Raw genomic sequence first — 21,653 nt, 5'->3', positions numbered from 1 at the left:
AATTCTGTTAATCTATCTTTTCATTTTTGATGGAAAAATATCGTCAAGAATAAACTAAGATCCTGAAATAGACTTGGGGGAGTGCTATAAATGAACAAGCCCAAAAATTAATTAAACCGGGACCTCTTATTTTCAAAGCTTCAGCCTTTGCAATGTAGAGAGGTAATTCTAAAATACTGCAAAAGCGAAAATTTTCCTTTTACAAGTTTATCACTCCAAAGATTGATTACCACACAACATGACTGTAAAATTAGTTTAGTGTAGCTGTTAGCAGTTGCAGCATGCTTAGATGAGCATCTCAAAACTAAAAGAAAATAGAATGGTTTTACATATGATCAGCGCTGAACAGTGAAAAAGGTTATTGAAGTCCGGAAACCACAAGGAAAAGTGCCCATATGAGACTGTGGCACACTGTAGAAACTTCAGGACTTCATTTTCGCATTTTCCACAAAAAATACGTAAGGTTGATGCCAGAATCCAAGGACAACAGGTGGGATGGAAATGCTTCCAGTGAAGGGGAAAAATCGCCACGCTACAATCAGTAAGGAACCTAAACTCTTTAGTTTACACAGTGTAAAAGAGAACATTACAATTGGTGCTTACTCAATTACTGTTACATCTGGGGGTTCAAACAATCTATTGAACATAGACCCTCAATTTCTAATTGTAATATTTCTTTTCAAGGATTTGGTTCGAGCTTTTCCAGTATTAGTGTATTCTGACTCATTTGCTGCAAACAAGCGGCCTTGGTGAGGTGAAACACAGTCAATGGCATTAAAATGCAGAGCCACTACCCTTTGCTTTTCCAAGCAAGACATCTTTTGCTTCATTTATTTTAGAAGCAAGGTAATGGCTACCACCTGAATCTGGATGGTTTGCGACCATCACCCTCCGATGAGCTTCCTTAACCTTATCTGATCGAGTACTTTCTCTGCCAAAGTAAAAGAAGTGTAAAAGTTCAGACACATTTGGAAGTCTTGAAGAACATGCCTCAAACTTTATGAATACAAATAGAAGTATCCTAGCAATATGACTTGCGCAAATTATATTGAATTCGTGCCTTATGAACAGAGACACTCACCATATCCATATACCTAAATAAACCTAGCAAAGAACAAAACCTTTCTAAAAAGGAATGCAGGTGAAGGTGGCACTTGACCTCAGGTCATTTGCACTAAATTCATTGACACTATTGGCTATGGGTTCATCAGCTAACCAAGCCAATATATATACCAATAAACTAGAAATGCTAATGTGACAGTGATAACAACAATAGTGATGACATCACCTTCCAGCTTCAAAGAGCTGTGAAGCTCAGCCTGTTACAAGGATGAAGCACTGGCATGTCCTTCTCCAGAGTCAAGAATATCTAGTGTTCAGGTTTTGGCCAAATTCACAAGATAAGCATAAGAGACTACAGGCCTGAAAGTAAGGATATACTTTATGTTTCTAGTGCCCACTCCTTTGATTCATATGGACCTGGAAACCATACATGACTTAAACACTCTCTAACAGCCTCAAAGTTAAGTGCTGCTCATCTCCAATGCTACTTGAGACTAGCAAGGCAATATCAACATGATGTGATTTCTAATTTAGCAAACTGTCTGAAATAATACCAAAGACTGAAGGCAAGTGGAACTATGCAAAATGATATGCATTTTATTCTGCAACATTTACGAAAGAAAAATGGCCAACAATAATCATCCCCAAAGTTGCAGGTTATAGGCTAACAAAACAAACAAACAAACCTCAAAAGAAACTGGAATCAATGATCTAATCAAATATCAGGCAATATCAACAACAATCATACTCGACTTGGAATGGCCTCGTTCAAGCTTGTTCATGCATATAAACAAAAATTTTCAAACCTAAATTTAAAGGTATTTTAATTTTTTAATAAATTTATTTACAACCTAGATTTACTGAGAAAAGCCGTACCTAATTCCAAGTATTAAAGCTGCTTCCCTCCTCGTCATGACAGTTTGAAAACCACCCTCATAGAATCTGCCCATCCTAGCTGTTGGAGGTCTTGCCTTGAATGCCTGCCAAGCCTGGATACCATATCTGCCCGCGTAAGCAACAGCAGCTATTGCCATCCCTGCTATCAATGGTGTAGCCTGGTGCAAAGTTTCCAATTTAAGCTCAATAACTAGGAAAGCAACTAATTTGACAGATAAAAAAGAAAAATCGAAACTTTCAAGGGATAATTTTATTTTATTTTGATTCCTGAGAAAACCAGGAAAATCAATAAGGTGCAGGTTCGAATCTTGTGATCAGAAGTCCTAAAAAGTGAACAAGAAACCAAAATTTCTTTGCTTTTCCTGCTTTTCTCGGCAACCAAATGGCTACGGATGTAAATCTAGCACCAAAATAAATAAATAAATAAATAAAATAAAACCCTATAAGAAAAGATCAATTCGGTAATAATCTTGATAATCCAAAAGAAAGGAAAAGCCATTGATTCGAGATTAAAACTCACCATTTATGTCGTATACTATCAACGTTAAAGAAGAAAGGTCGGTCGCCCAAAGAAAAGAACGAAGCTACCACCAGTCAGAGGAGTTTGTTTTGGGTTCAGTCGTTGGAGCACAAGGAAACATAAATGCGAGCTGGCCCAGCTGGAGTGACAATACGCCACCGTTTAATCCCCATATGCGCCACCCGCACCGCACTGTGGTGCATCCCACCGCACCCAATTCTCTCCTCACGCTATCTCTCTCTCTCTCTCTCACCGTCTCCGGTCTGATCTCAGAGGCGGTCTCTTCTCTTATATATTTTGATCGAGGAGCCCCTTAACGAGACGTTAATCCACATGAGAGGAGGCTGACATACGCCACCGTTTAATTCGCACCTGCGCCACCCCCACGGCACTGAGGTGAACCCCACCGCACCCAATTCTCTCCTCACTCTCTCTCTCTCTCTCTCTCTCTCTCTCTCTCTCACCGTCTGATCTGAGAGGCGGTCTCTTCTCTTCTATATATTTTGATTGAGGACCCTTCTCTTGGTAGCAACGATACTGAGCGGAAACAGAAGAAAGAAGATAATTTTATCTGATCAAAAGTAAAAAAGAAGGACAAAGCAAAACATGGGACATGGTAAAATGCCTTGGCTTGATCTTTTTATTGCTCAGAATATTTGAAGCTCAATGTGCTTGATGTTGGGTTCTTTAATCGTCCATCTGTTGCAAATGATAACGTTAACATTTGCTCTTTGATAATCTTCAGGTGAAAAGGGTCGACCCAACAAGAAGCTCAAATCCTCTAAGGTCATTCCAAAATCAATTTTTTTAAAAAATAACTTTGCTATCCATATATACCCAAAACGAAAATCAAGAACTTTTGTATGCAGGATGAGCACAGGAGCACAACTATGGAAGACGATGACTTTTATTTCGGTGAAGAAACAGAAGATGATTATCGCGATGGTAATATGATCGACCATGTTAATCACGATGGATTTATTATTGGATTGGTGGATATTATCTGTAGCGAACGTGTGTAATTAAGAGATTTATTTTTTATCCGTGGTTTAATTAGACGGCGATAAGGAAGGGAAGAAGAGGGATTTTAGCAAATTAGAACTGAAACTAGACCACGCCAATCGGCCGCTATGGGCCTGCGCCGATGGTCGCATTTTCCTCGAGACTTTCTCCCCTTTGTACAAACAAGCCTACGATTTCCTCATCGCCATTGCCGAGCCCGTTTGCAGGTATCCGTTATCCCAAAGTATTCAAAGTCGAGGTTTTATTTATATGCCTCATTTTTGTTTATATGAATGTAAGATTATGGGAGTCTGTTTTTTTTCTTATCATGTTTGTGAATTTGTATGTGTAGGCCTGAGTCAATGCACGAATACAATTTGACTCCACATTCATTATATGCTGCTGTGTCAGTGGGTCTTGAAACTGAAACCATAATAGCTGTTTTGAACAAGTTGTCCAAAACAAAGCTGCCCAAAGAGATGATTGATTTTATTCATGGTTCTACTGCCAATTACGGCAAAGTGAAGCTTGTGCTTAAGAAGAATCGGTACTTTGTTGAATCACCATTTCCAGAGGCAAGTTGATTTTTGTTAGGTTTGCAATCTTTGGTATTTGGGTTTTGAGTGCTAGGTAGTAATGTTTTTATGTGGTATTTCAGGTACTGAAAAGGTTGTTGAAAGATGAAGTTATATCTCGTGCAAGAATGACCTCTGAGGTTTGTTTTCTTAATATGATTGGAATAGTTAATCATACTATGAGATTGAATAGTTTATAGTTATATGAAACAATTTGTGTATATATTCTTAATTTCAAACCAAACCATGAGATCACTACTTGGAATTTGGTCAATTTGCTGAATTATTAGCTGTAGTTGTTTATGCAGTACTGGTAATTATCCTAGCTGAAGTTTTTTGTCCCCTTGCTGGATGATTCTCGAAGTCTCTTGTAAATTTTAGATGTTGCATGTTATATCCGTTGCACATTTTGATTAATGTTACAATTAGTTCTATTGTTATGCTGTTTATTTCTCCTGCCTAAGGTGTCATATATTTGATTTACAAATGGTGGCCATATTTTTCTCTTTCACCCCATGTTTCCTAGAACATATCTCTCTCCCCTTTTTGCTGTTAGCCCATGTTTCTCGAAGTCTCTTGTAAATTTTAGATGTTGCATGTTATATCTGTTACACATTTTGATTAATGCTACAATTAGTTCTATTGTTATGCTGTTTATTTCTCCTGCCTAAGGTGTCATATATTTGATTTACAATTGGTGGCTATATTTTTCTCTTTCAGCCCACGTTTCCTAGAACATATCTCTCTTCTCTTTTAGCTGTGGTGGTAAGGATTGTATATGGGAACCATTCATAATTCTCCATCTATGAGCAGGTGCATGGAAATGATGGTTTTACAATAAGTAAAACTGCTGGAGAAATTGCAACTGGTCATGATGGGTTGCTAAATGAAGCAGAATTGGCAGCTGCAGCAGAAGAAAAAGAAACTCACTCATTTGAGATTGATCCTTCTCAGGTAATGGCACTTCTGAATCTGAATGTTGATGCTTAATTGCTTCATTTCTTGAAGCACATTCCAAGTTATATTAATTTTGTGCTCTAGCAGGCCCTAAAACTTATACATAGCAAAGGAAGCCAGCCACTCAGCATGTTTAATGCATCAATACTGTTCGTCTGATTTGTAGGCATATGATGATCAATTTATATACTTTCTGTCTACTTTTCCATGGACAACTCCATTGCTGCTTTTTAAAGTTTTTAGTATCATGTAAAACCTAATGTAGTATATGTTAGGGCATAAATGACCGAAACTGTATTATTCTTTCTGCTTTAATCCCAAGCATATGTTTATTAGTAGTTAAGAACTGTAGGCAGTTGGTGGTGGCTGCTCAATTCATTTCCTGATAGATATCTTTTTATTTTCTTTTTTGCCCTTTCTTTTTGTTGTCAATTTTCTTCTGGTTTCTCAATTATAGATGATAAACTCAATTCAACTCAACTAAGCCTTTATCCCAAAAATTTGGGATCGGCTATATGGATTCGCTTTCTCCACTGTAAACGATTTTGGGTTAAATCCTCAGAAATGTATAATGCTTCTAAGTGATGTTGTACTACTATCCTCCAAGTCAATTTAGGTCTATCCATTTTTTTCTTTCTATCCTATAACCTAATGTGCTGTACTTGTCTAACTTGAATCTCCGTATGTCTATGCTTTATATGACCAAACCACCTCAATCTCCCTTCTCTCAACTTATCGTCAATTGGCAGCACTCCTACCTTTTCTCTAATACTCTCATTACGGACTTTATCTAGTTTAGTATGACCACTCATCCACCTTAATATTCTCATATCTGCAACTCTTATCTTAGACGTGTACGACTACTTCAGTGCCCAACACTCACTACCATATAACATGGCCGGTCGTATGGCTGTACAGCAAAATTTTTCTTTCAACTTATTGGGAATCTTGCGATCACATAAAACTCCCGTGGCACGTCTTCACTTCAACCATCCGGCTTTAATCTTATGACTAACATACTCCTCACATCCTCCATCTACTTGAAGGACTGAGGCGAGATATTTAAAGTGATTACTTTGGGACAGTACTATTCCATTCAAACTAACTCCTTCCCTATCACCAGTCTGGCCTTCATTGAACTTGCAATGCATGTATTCTGTCTTTGTTCTACTTAATTTAAAGCTCTTTGACTCTAGAGTACTTCTTCAAAGCTCTAGCTTTCTATTGACTCCTTCTCGCGTCTCATCTATCAGAACAATATCATCTGCAAACATCATGCACCAAGGAATACTCTCTTGTATATGTTTCGTCAATTCATCTAAAAATAATGTAAAAATATAAGGGCTTATAGTTGATCCTTGGTGTAACCCAATTGATATCGGAAAATCTCTTATGTCTCCTCCCACTGTGCGCACAATAGTAGTTGCTCCTTCATACATATCTTTCAACAATTGTATGTACCTAATAGATACCCTCTTTTGTTCTAATATTTTCCATAAGATATCTCTTGGAATACTATCATAAGCCTTCTCCGAATCAATAAAAACCATTTGTAGATCTTTCTTCACATCTTTATATTTCTCCATCAAGCTTCTAATGATAAAGGTCGCTTTTATAGTTGAATGACCGGGCATGAAACCAAATTGATTGAGAGAGATAGAAGTATTATGACATAGTCGATACTCCACAACTCTCTCACAACTTCATAGTATGGCTCATGAGTTTAATTCCCCTATAGTTTGAGAAATTCTGTATTTCTCTTTTATTTTTAAAAATAGGTACTAAAATACTCCTCCTCCATTCATCAGGCATTTTTTTTGAGTTTAGAATCTTATTAAATAATTTAATTAACCATGCTACTCTCATATCTTCCAAACACTTCCACACTTCAATTGGTATTCCATCGGGTCCACAGGCTTTATCCACTTTCATTCTCTTAAGTGCTTCTTTTACTTCTAAATATTTAATCCTTTTAATATAATTCACATTCTTTTCTATTATTTTATAGTCTATATTCACGCTATTACCCTTTTAACTATTATTAAAGAAATCATTAAAATAATTTCTCCATCTTTCTTTAATGTCCTCATCTTTCATCAACATTTTTCCTTTTTTATCCTTAATGCACCTAACTTGATTGAGATCTTGACATTTCCTTTCTCTCCTCCTTGCTAATCTATAAATATCTTTCTTCCCTTCTTTAGTTCCAAGTTTCTCATATAACTTTTCAAAAGCCTGTGCTCTTGCTTGACTAGCTGCCTTTTTTGCCTCTTTCTTTGCTATCTTATACTGTTCATATGCCTCATTATTATCACATTTAGGTAATTTCTTATACCATTTCCTTTCTCTCTTCATTGCCTTTTGTACTTTCTCATTCCACCACCATCTCTCTTTTGAGGGTGGTCCATGTCCTTTAGACTTTCCAAGTACTTTTCTAGCTACTTCTCTAATCTTTGATGCCATCTGTATCCACATGTCATTGGCCTCCATATCCAGCTTCCATGCTTCGGACTCGAAAAGCTTATTTTTGAACTTCACTTGCTTTACTTCTTTGAACTCCCACCACTTTGTTCGAGCTACACTATTTCTTCTGACGTTACTTGAATTGTTCCTAAACTTGACATCTAAGACCACTAACCGATGTTAACTTGTTATAGATGATATAGAAGGGAAAAGACGAAATTATGTTGACTAAGTAGTTGAGGCTATGGCTTCAAGATAACTTTTTTTATTAGCAATTTGTAATATAATTTTTTCAAAAATGTCTTCATGGTTTGTTTTATGTAATGTTGTTAATTACATATGAATTTGAATATTTTATGATTTGTAGAAAACTTTGTGGAAGCCTTTTTCAAATTTTTCTTGGTTCTTGACAGGTTGAAAATGTAAAACAGCGGTGCTTGCCAAATGCTTTAAATTATCCAATGTTGGAGGAGTATGACTTTAGAAATGATACTGTATGTAATACTTTCGTACTTCTTCTGATCTAAGTTTTTTCATTGTATACCTGATATAAATTAGCAATAGGATGACAACATGAGAAATGAGGTCATGTTATGTGTTATAAATAATTGCAGATGCTAAGTGTAGGAGCAACTTGGCAAATTCTATTGTGTTTGCAAAAATTGGTTAATGCTCTTTTGACACTACAGGTCAATCCTGATCTTGACATGGAACTGAAGCCTCATGCACAACCACGACCATATCAAGAAAAGAGCCTTAGTAAAATGTTTGGAAATGGTATGATATAAAGCTTTTAATGATATTATAACTTGCTGAATCCAATTTTAAAATGGTTTTATTACTCATTTATACTGTAGATGGCCAGAAACATACTTCATCATATAATGTATTATATATTTTTAGATTTCATTTTTTAGTGTCTTACTTCAAGTTTGTTGAAAATTGGTAGACAAATTTCAACATATTTCAACCTGTCACAAGTACTTATTTTTGCAATTTTACCAGTCTATAAGCTTTTGATTTGAGCAGAAAAATAATTGTTCATGGGTTTTGATAGGTAGAGCAAGATCTGGCATCATTGTACTACCATGTGGTGCTGGAAAGTCCTTAGTTGGTGTTTCTGCAGCATGTCGAATAAAGAAAAGTTGCCTTTGTTTAGCAACAAATGCTGTATCTGTGGATCAGTGGGCCTTTCAGTTCCAGCTCTGGTCTACCATCCGAGATGAACAAATTTGTCGATTCACATCTGATAGCAAAGAAAGATTTCAAGGCAATGCTGGGGTTGTTGTGACAACATATAACATGGTTGCTTTTGGTGGTAAACGATCTGAAGAATCTGAAAAAATTATTGAAGAAATAAGAAATAGAGAATGGGGACTGCTTCTTATGGATGAGGTAATTATGCAACCAATATGCTTACAAGATTTTGCCAGATTTTATGTTTATTTTGCTATTTTAATTTGTTTAGGTCCATGTGGTTCCTGCTCACATGTTTCGTAAAGTTATTAGCCTCACTAAATCTCACTGCAAACTTGGGCTTACTGGTAATATTAGTTTGGATGCATCTCCATTATTTAGTGTTTATCTTTCCTTTTTGAGAAAGTGAATCTTACTGGCCATTCCAACTGCAGCCACACTTGTCAGAGAGGATGAAAGAATTACAGATTTGAACTTTCTAATTGGTCCCAAATTGTATGAAGCAAACTGGTTGGATCTAGTGAAAGGAGGATTTATAGCAAATGTCCAGTGTGCTGAAGTATGGTGTCCAATGACCAAGGAGTTTTTTGCTGAATATCTGAAGAAAGAAAACTCCAAGAAGAAGCAGGTTTGCTAGTCTATAGCTAATCTAGTAGATGTTATATATTTACTCTCTTCTTTTTTTTTCATTTATTATTTTTTTCCTGTGGAGATTTAAAAGCTGTCTTACACTTTCAGGCACTATATGTGATGAACCCCAATAAGTTCAGGGCATGTGAGTTTCTGATACGTTTCCATGAACAACAGCGAGGTGACAAGATAATTGTGTTTGCTGACAATCTCTTTGCACTTACTGAGTATGCAATGAAACTTCGCAAACCTATGATTTATGGTGCTACCAGGTGGGTTTTTTTCTGGGTTGGATTGCTTTAGAGTTTTGTTTATGTTTATGGTTATGGTTCATATCATAAGTGCATTTCTTTGTGAAATGTGCAGCCATGCTGAGAGGACAAAAATTCTTCAGGCTTTCAAAACTAGCAAGGAAGTAAATACAATTTTTCTGTCAAAGGTATTCTGATGAAAATTCTTATACGCCGTATTCTCCTTCTCTCTCTCCTTTTCTTTTGGGCTATATAATTGTGGGTCTGGGGGGCAACACTCTCTCTCTCTCTCTCTCTCTCTCTCTCTTCGTATGCCGCCATTTGTTTGCTATGTAATTGACCTCCATAAAAATGCTACCTTCTTATAGTAGATCTAAGATTCACACAACTATGACAGTCTGTATACCTCATCTTTATTGAATCTGCCATTAACAGGTGGGTGATAATTCAATAGATATTCCTGAGGCAAATGTGATAATTCAGATTTCGTCACATGCTGGTTCTAGACGACAAGAAGCCCAACGATTAGGGCGTATTCTTAGGGCAAAGGTTAGTTTCCCAGTTCCCTTAGTAGTAAAATTTGGCTCCACTAAACTCGATTGACTAGTTTATGATTTTTGCATGATAAAGATTTGTATGCACTGGTTTGATCAAGTGGATCATATTGCTTGAAAATTTACTAATTCCAGCCTATGGAAAAACTGATTTCTATATCATTGAAAGCATGAATAGTTTTGATTTATGTGACCAAGCTGAAGTTTCAGCATACTATGTTTTTATTTTCATGATGTTGTTTATCAAGGTTCTGGTGGAGTAACACATTTACTTTAGAAAACAAAAATAAATAATGACAGTAAGCTCATTTTATATGTGACGCCAAGCTTCTATGTTCATAAATTTGTTAAAAAACATATTTTTTTTATTTGGGTCAATAGGGTAAACATCAAGATAGGATGGCAGGTGGCAAAGAAGAGTACAATGCGTTTTTCTATTCCCTTGTTTCTACTGATACACAGGTATGGATCTTTTTGTTTCTCAACCTCAAAATATTCCTGAGCTATCCCCAGTTGATTATGTTGTTTTCTATTCTAACAGATTCCTCATTTTTGGATGCAGGAAATGTACTACTCCACCAAAAGGCAGCAGTTCTTGATTGATCAGGGTTACAGCTTTAAGGTAACATTAGGGTTACAATTGGGACACTTAGATCTCATATTTGTGTAATTTACTTGTATGTAATACCTTTGACAGGTGATAACAAGTTTGCCTCCACCTGATTCTGGTGCTGATTTGAGTTACTACCATCTTGATGAGCAATTGGCACTCCTAGCGAAGGTTTTTCTCTTTCCATGGTTGATCACTTTCTAGGTAATTGTTAAAGTAGAAGTTTTTGAAATGTTGGATGTATCAGGTTTTGAATGCTGGAGATGATGCTGTGGGCTTAGAGCAGCTAGAAGAAGATGCAGATGACATAGCACTTCATAAAGCTCGTCGCTCCATGGGTTCAATGAGTGCAATGTCAGGTGCAAAGGGAATGGTTTATATGGAATACAGGTCTGGTATCTCAATATTCTATTGCCTGTGGAGGAGTTTAGATGTCTTGTTCTGTATAAGCTGTATGGGTTTAAGAACATTAGCAGCAGTTTCTTTTCTTTCTTCCTTCCCTTCCATCGCCCCACCCTAAGCCAACTCTCACTTTCTTCTTCTTCTTCTTCTTCTTCTTCTTCTTCTTCTTCTTCTTCTTGTCCTCTGTGTGTGTCTGTGTGTGTGTGTGTGTGTAATTTGTCATTTTGCTTCCACATGTATACTTACCATTTCTCTCTTCATTTGCAGTACTGGACGGAACAAACTCGGCGGGCAGGGCCAAGTTAAGAGTAAACCCAAGGATCCATCCAAGCGGCATTATCTGTTCAAAAGACGCTATGGCTAAGATGACAAATGAACACCATAATGGCTGTTCTTGTGTTCTTTTTACATACCAAGAGATGAGTGTGAAGGACCAAAGGTGCTCTCAAACTAGGATTTTCTTACGGTTTGGTATGTATTAAAAAATTATGTGTGCTGATGCTATACTTGCAAGATTCCATACAGAAGTATAATGCTTGCAATTACTTCTTTGCACATTCTACTTGAGTGTGCCATATTGAAAGTACATGATATGAAGTCTTTCTTTACAATTCGACAAAAGAGATGCATGGATGTAGGAATTGGTAGGAACAAATTATCAAAAAGGAACCTCAAATATAATTCCATTATTCTGCATATTTTTCTTTGTTCTAATTTAAATCCAAAAGTAAAATAAAAATTCTTACAAGAAAATGATTGAATGTTGATAAATTTTTTTATTTATGGATAGGGAGACTGGAGGCTCGAACTTGGGATTTTATTGGAATTGGCTCTCACGGTTTATCCCGGTTTTGGTTTTGATTTCTGTTTTGATGAAATTCAAATTATGAAATTTTTTTTAAAAAGGGAAAAAATGGTTTGCTTTAGAATTGAACTGGTCAATTTTGGTATGATTTCAGTCTAGTTTAAAAATTCTTGTCGTGTCACCCATCTTTTGTCCGCTTATTTGGGTTCTCTGCAAAAACAAACAGAAGGGTGTTTTAATTATCTATTTTGCCTAATTTTCCTCGACGAAAATTCATGTTTTCTGCTGCGTTGAATGATGCACCAATAAAATTAGAATGACTTTCACTTTGGTTGTTAAATGATGGATGGAAAAAAGTACTGGTTGTAGTTACAAGTGAGCATCTAAACTTTGCATTTGACTCCTCAGACTTTTTCTATGAATTGTTATTTAATTGCAGTCTTTAAGGCATGAATCTACCTTTTGTGGAAAAATATGCTTGATGTATGATCATTTTGCTTTGGTCTCAATGGTCACACCTTTTTTTTATCTTCTATGCATGGTCAAAAACATTATCTTACTTTTCAAATGTTGTTAAACGGCATAAACAAAACATCCCCCTACTTACCAATCACTGAGACTTCTTCACAGGGAGCACCTATTCCCTGGAAATATAGAATGACAGGTTTGAGTTCCACTTCCTGCTCTTTTGTTATGATTTTAAAGGGCAGTATTCTCTACAAGTGATGCTGCAAATGGTAAATATTAGAGTAGATGCATCATGAAAATCCAATATTAGTGACGTTTATTTGGCTCAACTTGTGTTTGGTATTGAAATTTCAAGTTGCCCACATACATAGACGATCCAGAAGCATGAAATGAACTGGTCACTATCTTGAGGTTGGTAGGAAACCCCACGGAAGACATGCTTTTGAGAGAAAGGGAGAGTTGATGGATGGCTTTGTGGATTCTTCACATGTTGGAGGAATTTTCCTCACCTAGCAAAGACCTAGGGAAGGACTTCCATCATTTGACTGCTTTTTCAGATACTCTTAATGCATACAAATTGCACTTGTAATCTTCACTTTCTCTATACAAAATGACTAATGACACCAATTGGGTATTGCTCAAATGAAAAAGAAAGAGAAAGAACAACGATACTTTTTTAGTTTGATGAGGACAACCCTCCTAATCCTTCAACGTAGTGGAGACAAAGCCCAAATAAACAATTTAGCAGCAAAGAAAGACCAGATACACAAATCATAAATATGCTAAAGGAGAATAGCTCATAGAACACTTTTCTGGTTTAGTTAGAGGATTCTGGGGTGGATTGAAGGTACTCTACGTTTTCGGTCTCAGGCCAGTTTTAATTCAATTTCGATTTGATTTATTGGGTTTGATTAAATTGAACAGTTAAAATTTTTTACAATTTTTATCTTTTAAAAGAAGATTAAAAAAAAATCCCATTTTATATGAAATCGGACCAGTTCAGACGGGGCCATGTCTAGTTACATCATGAATGACATAGAAGGTTTCTTTTGAGTTGTATATGCACAATATATTAATGTGTTTTGCTGGTCCACTTAACAATCATTTAGCATTCGTGCACATACACTTGATATGTATGATTACCTATTTAATTAATAATTATTGTGAGACAAATTCGATTAAAATACTTGGCAAGCTTGGAATTTCCTTTCCAATATACCAACAAGAACCCTTTTTCTGGATTGAACAAAAGGGACAACAGAATAGACAAACTTTTCCATCTCTCTTCCCAAGAAAATTCTTTCTTGAGGGTATCTTTAAAATAGCCTAAGGACTAATCATCTCATAATCTATAGCTTTGCATTGATAGGATATTGAAGTAGTTTATAATATTATTTTCTTCTTATATTGTTTTGGTCAAAAGTGAGGCTTTGGAATCATTGTTGTTGTGGGTGCTTATGATAAAATATTATAAGCATTCTTTTATTTACTGCTCCCTCCATTAACTTAGTTGTCTCTAACAGGAAGATGGCTTGCTACTAGTAATCAAGTTATCATATTATGATAGATTTTTTTTTTTTTTTTTTGTGACCCAGAAAAGCAAATGGGAAGCACTGGATTGATGAGATTCGGTCTTTGTATTTCCTTTTGTGACAATTGGTAGATGCTCATCGTTTTATTTATGTTTCTATTGGCATTTTTTATTTGGGTGATCTCTTGTAGGCTGTCAATCCAAACACCAAAACTAGGCCATTTACTCTTTCTGGGGGTTCTTCAAATCAAAAAAAATGTTCATACCTTTAATTACTTAAAGAAGGTTGTCAAATGTATTGCTTGACAAGAGATTATTAATAGGATTATTCCACAAAAGCATGCTTTTCTATATTAGCTGGAGGTGGCCACTAATTTCAATCTTTAAAATCGGAGACGTAGAACCGATTATATAGTCCCTAATTCTTATTCTGGTTTTAGTACAATCTAATGAATAAGAAATTAAAAGTCAACTTAGTCTTAAATCAAACAGGCTAGTTTCAATCAAATTCAGAAAGAGAGAAAACAATCTGATTGCAGCTCATTCTAATTAAATTCCATATAAGAACTTAATCGAGACCACACCTAATAGCAGCTCAATAAAAAAAAAAAAAAAACACAAATCTGCCCTAGCCACGTTTAAGAATGAATGTTTTCCATCAATAGAAAATCTACTGTGCTTGTGTGACAAATATTCAATATGCTAAAATTCTTAATCATTCCAAATTTTCTGTGTGTAGTGATAGCATCCTTTTGATTTGGGTTCCAGGTAGTGTGAACCTAAATATTTGTCTTCTGGGGAGCAAAACTACATGGTGGTGCTATTGTTTAGTTGCTTTAAAGCTTATGTGTCTTTAGTTTTACAATAATTAGCTACCTTGACTCCAAGTCTTATTGGTCTTTGTTTATTGCAACTCTTTTCATCATCACAATGATTTATGATTAGAGAACTAATTCTTCAAGTGCAGAAAGGGAGAGCTCCACTGTGAAGCCTTTTTCCAATGGGTTCATGTGCAAATTTCATTGCAACTCTTTTTTTCCACTATATAGGACAAGCAAATTTCAGCATATGCAAACTTGCAGAAAAAACATAGCATCCCAGAGAGTGGGTTGTGCCTTGCCTTCCACACTTTATCAACAATTCAAAGTTGCTGGTGCTAAGCTATCATTAAGGCTGCAGATTTGACAACACTAAAAGGGTTGAAACATTTCTTATATATTAACTATCCCCTAGCCTTGGAAATTCTTTGACTGCCGTTTGATTGGTGAATAGAGGGATTAACTTTTCTATTAAATAACAATATATTTCCTTTTCATTTATGCTTGCTTTCAAGCCAGTTTTGGTTGTGAATGCTTCAATCTAAGGTCGGCTACCATGTGTGGTGGTTTCTCTCTGCCTCAATCGATTAGAATAAGCATCAAAACATGCACCATAAGTTTCACCGCTAGAAAGGATCATGCAGCTTATGACAGCTTTGAGGGATAAGGGGGTTCTCAAAAATCAACTAAACTAGACATATATTTCTTCATAAATGAGATGCTCATTGGGGTTCCCAAAGATCACCTAAACTAGAAAATATATGTCTGCATAAATGAGATATGCTCATTGGGGTTCCTAAAGATCACCTAAACTAAGCATATATTTCTGCAAAAATGATGATGCTCATTTTCTTTTGACAAAGAAAGATAAAGGTGAAAGTAGTATATATCGATCGTTTTCAGACAAATTCAAGTACCCTTTGAATGTACCTAGAGTCATATTCAACAAGATTTTAGATTTTCTTTGCCCTCTTGGCCCGTCTAACAATTACATTTCTCAAGTAAACTTGATTCTTTTGATGTTGTTGCAACTTGCTGGAAGGCAAATGGTGCTGGTTTTGAAATTTTCTTTTCTTCCTCTCAAATTTACAAATTTAACTTTTGTTTAATTTTTGGACGAATAAACTGCCTTCCACTTTCATAACACCTATAGCCTCAGAAAGAGATCTCTGCAGATTATGTATGCTTGATTTATTCAAAGCAATTTAGCCAAAAGCATCTAAGCTTCAGATATTAATTTAAAAAAAAAAGGTTTGTCCTTTAAGCTGTACAAAAGATACTTAAACATTGGCATCCATCCACTAAATTATGCTTTAGCTAATAACATCTAATTTTCACATTGATTAAAGTCCCGTATGATCAAAATCAAAGGATTCTCCTCTCTAATAATCTGGCATTCACAATTTTGAAATTAGCCTTCTATGTGTGGACTGGACATCTCATATTTATTTTCACAATAGAGTATGTTGTTGCATATATATAATATATATATATATACAAATGTTCAAAATACCAAGCAAGATTAATGGAAGAATAAAGCAATTCAAACTGAAATGAAATCGCCACTGAATCAGACCAAATACCTCCTTGAACCATCTTGAATCAGAACAATTGCCAATTCTGACCCAGATCAGACCGGCGTTCAATTCCACACGAGGTACTAGTACTTTTATATATGCGGGTCCTTTCTTTTTTATTTTTCTTTTTCTAACGTTTTTATTCTACTTTCTCTGTATTAGAAAAGGGAACATAATTTCTACCTTCCTTGCTTTTCTTATTTTCTTTAAACTCCTTTTTAGCGCTTCAACTAATGGAATACCATAACAAGTTATTATTATTATTATTATTATTATTATTATCAAGAGAACTTCTTCATCAAATTACTTTTCGTATTAAATATATTAGCTAGTTCCTCTTATTTTTTTTTAAATATAACTTAATATATTTACTATTTTAACCTTATATTATACACTAATTGCAATGATAGTAATCTCTTTCTTTTGGATTATGCTCTTCTCCACCTTAAATAAAAATATTTCAATCTGTGAGACTGCAATAAACGAGTGTCATTCTGCTTAATGGAAAAAGCCTTTTTCTTCTTTGGACTGAAAGCCATCCCTCTCAGCAATAGACAAAGTCAAATTAATTTTTTTACAATACTCTTATTATAGTGTTGGTCACATAATATAAGAAATAAATATTCTTGAGGAATATTTCTCCCACTCAAGCTCATTAAATCTCACACAATTCAAATATTATATAATTGAGTCTGATTAAAACTCAAACTTGAAACATTGCTCGAGTACTACTAAATTAAAACTTATTATTTATTTCTACTTCATATAAACGGCAGATCTGTTCAACCATACTGATATATCTTCCGATGCCGGAAAATTCTGGCACTCGTATTAAGCTTAATGGCTTGAAATTTCAACCAGAAACTTATTAGTGGGATTCCAAACGCAATAATTACATATTACTATGTGAAGCAGTTAATAATTTTACACCAATTTAAAAAGCGATCAATATTAGGATTTTATTATTGTGCATGGCTTTGATGTTACTTATTCTTTCTCTGTTTATTTATTTAGTTTGGTTTTTAGTCCAATATAACCACCCACTGAGCTTAATTTCCGGATTATAATATAATAAACTCCACCAGAAGAGCCAGCCCTGGGGATATTATATTCAAATAGCCACTAAATCTTGCGCAGGAAGTCATAATATTAGTCACTATTGACTTCCAATATATATGCACTTGTAAATTGAGAAATGATTATACTAAACATCAAAAGGAACCCAAAAAGAAAGGAGAAAAAAAAATTTATGGTTTAGAAAATTTTTGCCTTATTCTGATCTACATATTTTACATTTTATATCATATATTTTGTATCCTGAATATATAATAGAACTCTCGAATTTATAATGAACCGAGTTACTAACTACTAAAACTAAACTACAACTACCAAAAAAAAGAAACTATCAACTGCAGATTTTAGCATAAATATTTTGATGACTTTGAATTTGCTTTTCCAAAAGTTTTTTCTTAAGAAATTATTAGATACACTTAGAGGGAAAAAAATATTTTTCAGTCATATAAATGTAGGATACATCTTCCATGATTTATGAAAAGACCTAACAAATCTAAAGAGCACTAAATTCTTAAATGTAACTAATAATCTCTCCATTTTCTTTCCTCAACTTTTCTGGTCCTATACATTGAACTTTCTAGTTAACAAGTCTCCAGAAAAATTTTCACGAGCTTTCAGTAACTGTAATACTGAAACTGAGATTGGCCAAAACTGTCAACAAAATCTCCTCCTCCTCCTCCTCCTCCTCCTCTGATTCCTCCATCATTTTCCTCTCCATGCATCTCATCAAACTGCAAGAACACACACGATAATACATATTAAAATCTGCATTTTTTTTATAATATAAAGAAGACAATATTTGATGATTAAATTTATAAACTTTAAGACAAAAAAAGGGCATTAAAAAAAATCCAATACTGTGAAATGTAGAAACAAAAGCAATTATGGTACCCATAGCTCATCTGCGTCTTCATGTCTGGTAGAACATCCAGCTTTGGGAGTCTCACCGCTCTCATCGTTACGAGCGAACCTGCCACGTATACGGGGCCTGTTGTCTGCTAGTGTTTTTCGGCATGCATACTTTGAATCAACAGAACAAGAAGAAAAGAGACCAACGGCATTAATCTTTCTGGTATTTATATTGCTATTGCTGAATCATTATATATAGCAATGTTAACATGTTCTACGATTTAATTAGATTAAAAATTATTATTTCCTTAATGAAACTGGGTCTTAGGTCTTACCTTAATGGTCTTGGTGAAATTTCTCTGATTACGCTTGGCTCTGTACTTGGAAATCCTATCTTTTCTCTCTTCAGCACTGTAACGACCAACTTTGAAGTTTGCTTCTTCCATAAAGGAGCTCTCAGTTGCCAAAGGGCTCGAAAAGGACCTGTGTGTTGTATGTGCTGTTCTATTATTCTAGAACAAAGATGGAACAAGATTTTGTTAGCTATGAAATGATTGAAAAGCAAAAAGCAGGACAAAAACAGGGGACTAGAGGTTATTTTAAAGTGAATCCTACTTGTAAATCTCCAGTGCTGCAAACCCTCCTCAATTGACCAGCAAGAAAGTTGTTTTCAGGTGAGCTCAAGGCTTGGTTTTGATAACTGGGGGACTCCAAGAGAGTGTCAAAGCGAGGTTGGAAGAGAAAGTCAGGCTTGCCTTCAAAAGAAATGCTGCTATAGCTTCTTTGCATCATTTTTGCTGCATTCTCCGCACCACTGTAACTATGAGGCATAAATAAGTTATGATTGTAAGAGGAGTCAAAACCCATTTGACATTCCTCAGTTTTCACTCCTGAATCATCTAAGCCAGAGAAATTACTATACCCATTTTCCAAACTTGAATAATTAGCCAAATTTGAACCATCTGCAAGAGGCTGCAAAGTGGCTGTTTGATAAAGAGACAAGTTCTCCAGTTTGTGACTTGGAGGAGAAGAAGACAGGATATTTGGGCTAAAATTGTCTACAGAGTTGGAATTATGAATTGGGTTTTGAGTGTTTTGGTGGTTAGATAATTCTTGGAAGATATCAGTCGAAGAATAACAGAAAGGAGAAAAAGGGTCAGGGAAAAAGAGGTCACCATCTGAGGAGACCATTTCTGGGCTGGAATGGTTGTAGAAAGAGCTATCATGAAAATAAAGATCAGAAGACATTATTTTTTAGCTCAATTCTTAGATTGAATTGAAATCTAAAACCTCAAAAGAGGTGAAAACTAGCTGATACAAGAACCAAAGAGAAGCTGTAGTTGTTCTTGCAGCTTCTATTGCCTTAATTTTTTGTTGGGCTGATTTGTCTTGTGTATATTAGCAATGAAACTGCCACAATGCAGCACGACTGACACTTGGGCACTTATATATTTATTCAAAGCTGGACACTCTGTGTGCCTTATAATGCTGGCTTCCTTGCAGAATTGCCCCTGAACTTTACAATTATTAGAACAGATTCCGTAACTGTGCTAATGTCCTAAGATTATTCTACTATCTTAATATCATTTCAAATTGACCCCTTTTAATCAGAAAAGACCAATCAAATGCATGTAACGCTAAGTGCAACAACTAGTAGGCATACTTAATTATATCTTCCAAGTGGGCATCGCAGTCTTGTCATCTTTTTGGAGCCTTTGCTATTATTACTATTTACCTGTTGGCCTTCTTAATTGTTGCAGTAGTAACAAGAAACTTTCATTAGGAAAGTGAAAAAGAGAGTCTTCCAATAGCAACACTTGTCTCCAATATCTTGCTTCTAACCATTATTTCAAAAGTAGAAATTGCGTATATATTTTTTTATTTTTTTAAATTATTAATAAAATAAATAATAAAAATATAATATTTAAATTAAAACAAATATTAAAAATATACAAACAAATTAAATTTTAAAAATATATCTTATAAATATTTATAAAAACTTTTGTTTATCATTTTTTAATTATAACTTTCAAAATGATAATGGAGATTTATAATTATTTTAAATTTATATTGACTTTTTACTAAAAAAAATATATCAATTAATGATATTAATAAGATTAATGAATTTTATTTAATACTCACATATTAATTATTATTAATGATAAAAATTTATATTTTTAAATTATAATTCATAAATATTGATGTATGTTAATTTTATTTAAATTTTTAAGTCTTATATTAATTAATAATAGTAAGAAGACTAATAGATTTTATTTAAAAAACTTATTCTCTAAAAAGTCACATTTTAATTAATTGTAATAATAAAACTAATAAATTTTATTTAACAATAATAATAATAATGTAAATATGTATTTATTTATTTACTTATTATTAAAATAAATATATATTAATTTCATTTAAATTTTTTTGTTAAACATTAAGAAATTAAAAAGTCATACAATTAATAAGTTTTATTTAATATATACACGTTAATTATAATAATTAATATAAAAATATTCATATTTATTATTATTATTAATGAATTTTATTTTTTTTTAAATGTACATATTAGAAATGATAAAAATGTACTTTTTTCTAATTATAATTCTTAAATATAGATATATATTAATTTGTTTTTTTTTCTTGTTAAGTATTAAGAAACTAAAAAGTTACATATTAATTAGTAATAATACCAAAACTAATAAATTTCATTTAATATATACATATTAATTCTTATTAATAATAAAAATGAACAAAAAATATTATGCAAGTCATATTAAATAATTGTAATAAGAAAATAGGGGTAAATTTGATAAATAAAAAATAATAAAGTATTACTTGCATTTTTAAATGTACTTATTTTGAAAATCGGTTCATTATATTTATATAAATAGATATAGATATAAATTATATAGGCAGAATCTTTATTTTTTTCTCAATCTTTAATTAGTCATAAGCCTGTGATTAATTAATAATGTTGTGTTCTTGCACAGGCTTGATATTTGTGGATACAGGAGATGTAGTTCTTGAATTCTGATTGATCAAGTTGGGTGTGGTAGCGGTGACGCAGAGAGAAGAAAATGCAGATCACAGTCACAATGGGAGGAGGAGGAACCATATTAATGCCCTTTCCAAGTCCATATGGATTGTCGCAGAGAGGCCTGGCTCTATGATCCGTGCAGTCCACAATATGGCCCAAAAAGGCCGAACTCGACTTTGACGGAAATGTGATATCCTCCATGTAAAATTTAGGAATGACCACAGTAATGAGATATTTTCATTTATTTTATTTTATTTTATTAGGACAGATTAATTAATATATAATTCAGTTTGGATGAATTTATATTTAATAATAAGATAAGTTTATATATATATATTATTCAATATTTTATAGATTATAATTATAAATAT

General features: G+C 34.0%; 3 protein-coding genes across 3 annotated transcripts; 1 reads left to right on the top strand and 2 right to left on the bottom strand.

Annotated features, from left to right (window-relative positions):
- Positions 1 to 305: 305 nt before the first annotated feature.
- On the bottom strand, positions 306 to 2,734 carry LOC110656065 (mitochondrial import inner membrane translocase subunit TIM14-3). Its single transcript, XM_021812604.2, has 3 exons — positions 2,480 to 2,734; positions 1,939 to 2,117; positions 306 to 931 (listed from the first exon to the last, which is right to left on the bottom strand). The coding sequence occupies exons 1-3, from the start codon at positions 2,480 to 2,482 to the stop codon at positions 775 to 777; spliced, it is 339 nt and encodes a 112-aa protein (XP_021668296.1). The 5' UTR covers positions 2,483 to 2,734; the 3' UTR covers positions 306 to 774.
- Positions 2,735 to 2,926: 192 nt separating this feature from the next.
- On the top strand, positions 2,927 to 11,741 carry LOC110656063 (general transcription and DNA repair factor IIH helicase subunit XPB1). Its single transcript, XM_021812603.2, has 20 exons — positions 2,927 to 3,095; positions 3,225 to 3,265; positions 3,349 to 3,424; positions 3,537 to 3,708; positions 3,834 to 4,056; positions 4,140 to 4,196; positions 4,870 to 5,010; positions 7,890 to 7,970; positions 8,166 to 8,253; positions 8,534 to 8,871; positions 8,945 to 9,020; positions 9,108 to 9,301; positions 9,412 to 9,575; positions 9,670 to 9,742; positions 9,990 to 10,103; positions 10,490 to 10,570; positions 10,671 to 10,730; positions 10,806 to 10,889; positions 10,966 to 11,108; positions 11,388 to 11,741. The coding sequence occupies exons 1-20, from the start codon at positions 3,086 to 3,088 to the stop codon at positions 11,482 to 11,484; spliced, it is 2,313 nt and encodes a 770-aa protein (XP_021668295.2). The 5' UTR covers positions 2,927 to 3,085; the 3' UTR covers positions 11,485 to 11,741.
- Positions 11,742 to 17,765: 6,024 nt separating this feature from the next.
- LOC110656051 (uncharacterized) lies at positions 17,766 to 19,740 on the bottom strand. The gene is made up of 4 exons (XM_021812579.2): positions 18,858 to 19,740; positions 18,578 to 18,754; positions 18,285 to 18,413; positions 17,766 to 18,124 (listed from the first exon to the last, which is right to left on the bottom strand). Exons 1-4 carry the CDS (start codon positions 19,488 to 19,490, stop codon positions 18,008 to 18,010), a joined length of 1,056 nt encoding a protein of 351 aa, XP_021668271.2. The 5' UTR covers positions 19,491 to 19,740; the 3' UTR covers positions 17,766 to 18,007.
- Between the last annotated feature and the right edge of the window lie 1,913 nt (positions 19,741 to 21,653).

Source organism: Hevea brasiliensis, chromosome 16 (assembly GCF_030052815.1).
Source record: "Hevea brasiliensis isolate MT/VB/25A 57/8 chromosome 16, ASM3005281v1, whole genome shotgun sequence".
In the NCBI taxonomy this organism is placed as follows: Eukaryota; Viridiplantae; Streptophyta; class Magnoliopsida; order Malpighiales; family Euphorbiaceae; genus Hevea; species Hevea brasiliensis.
The sequence above is the reverse complement of the archived record's forward strand: the minus strand, read 5'-3'. Positions and strand labels throughout refer to the sequence as shown.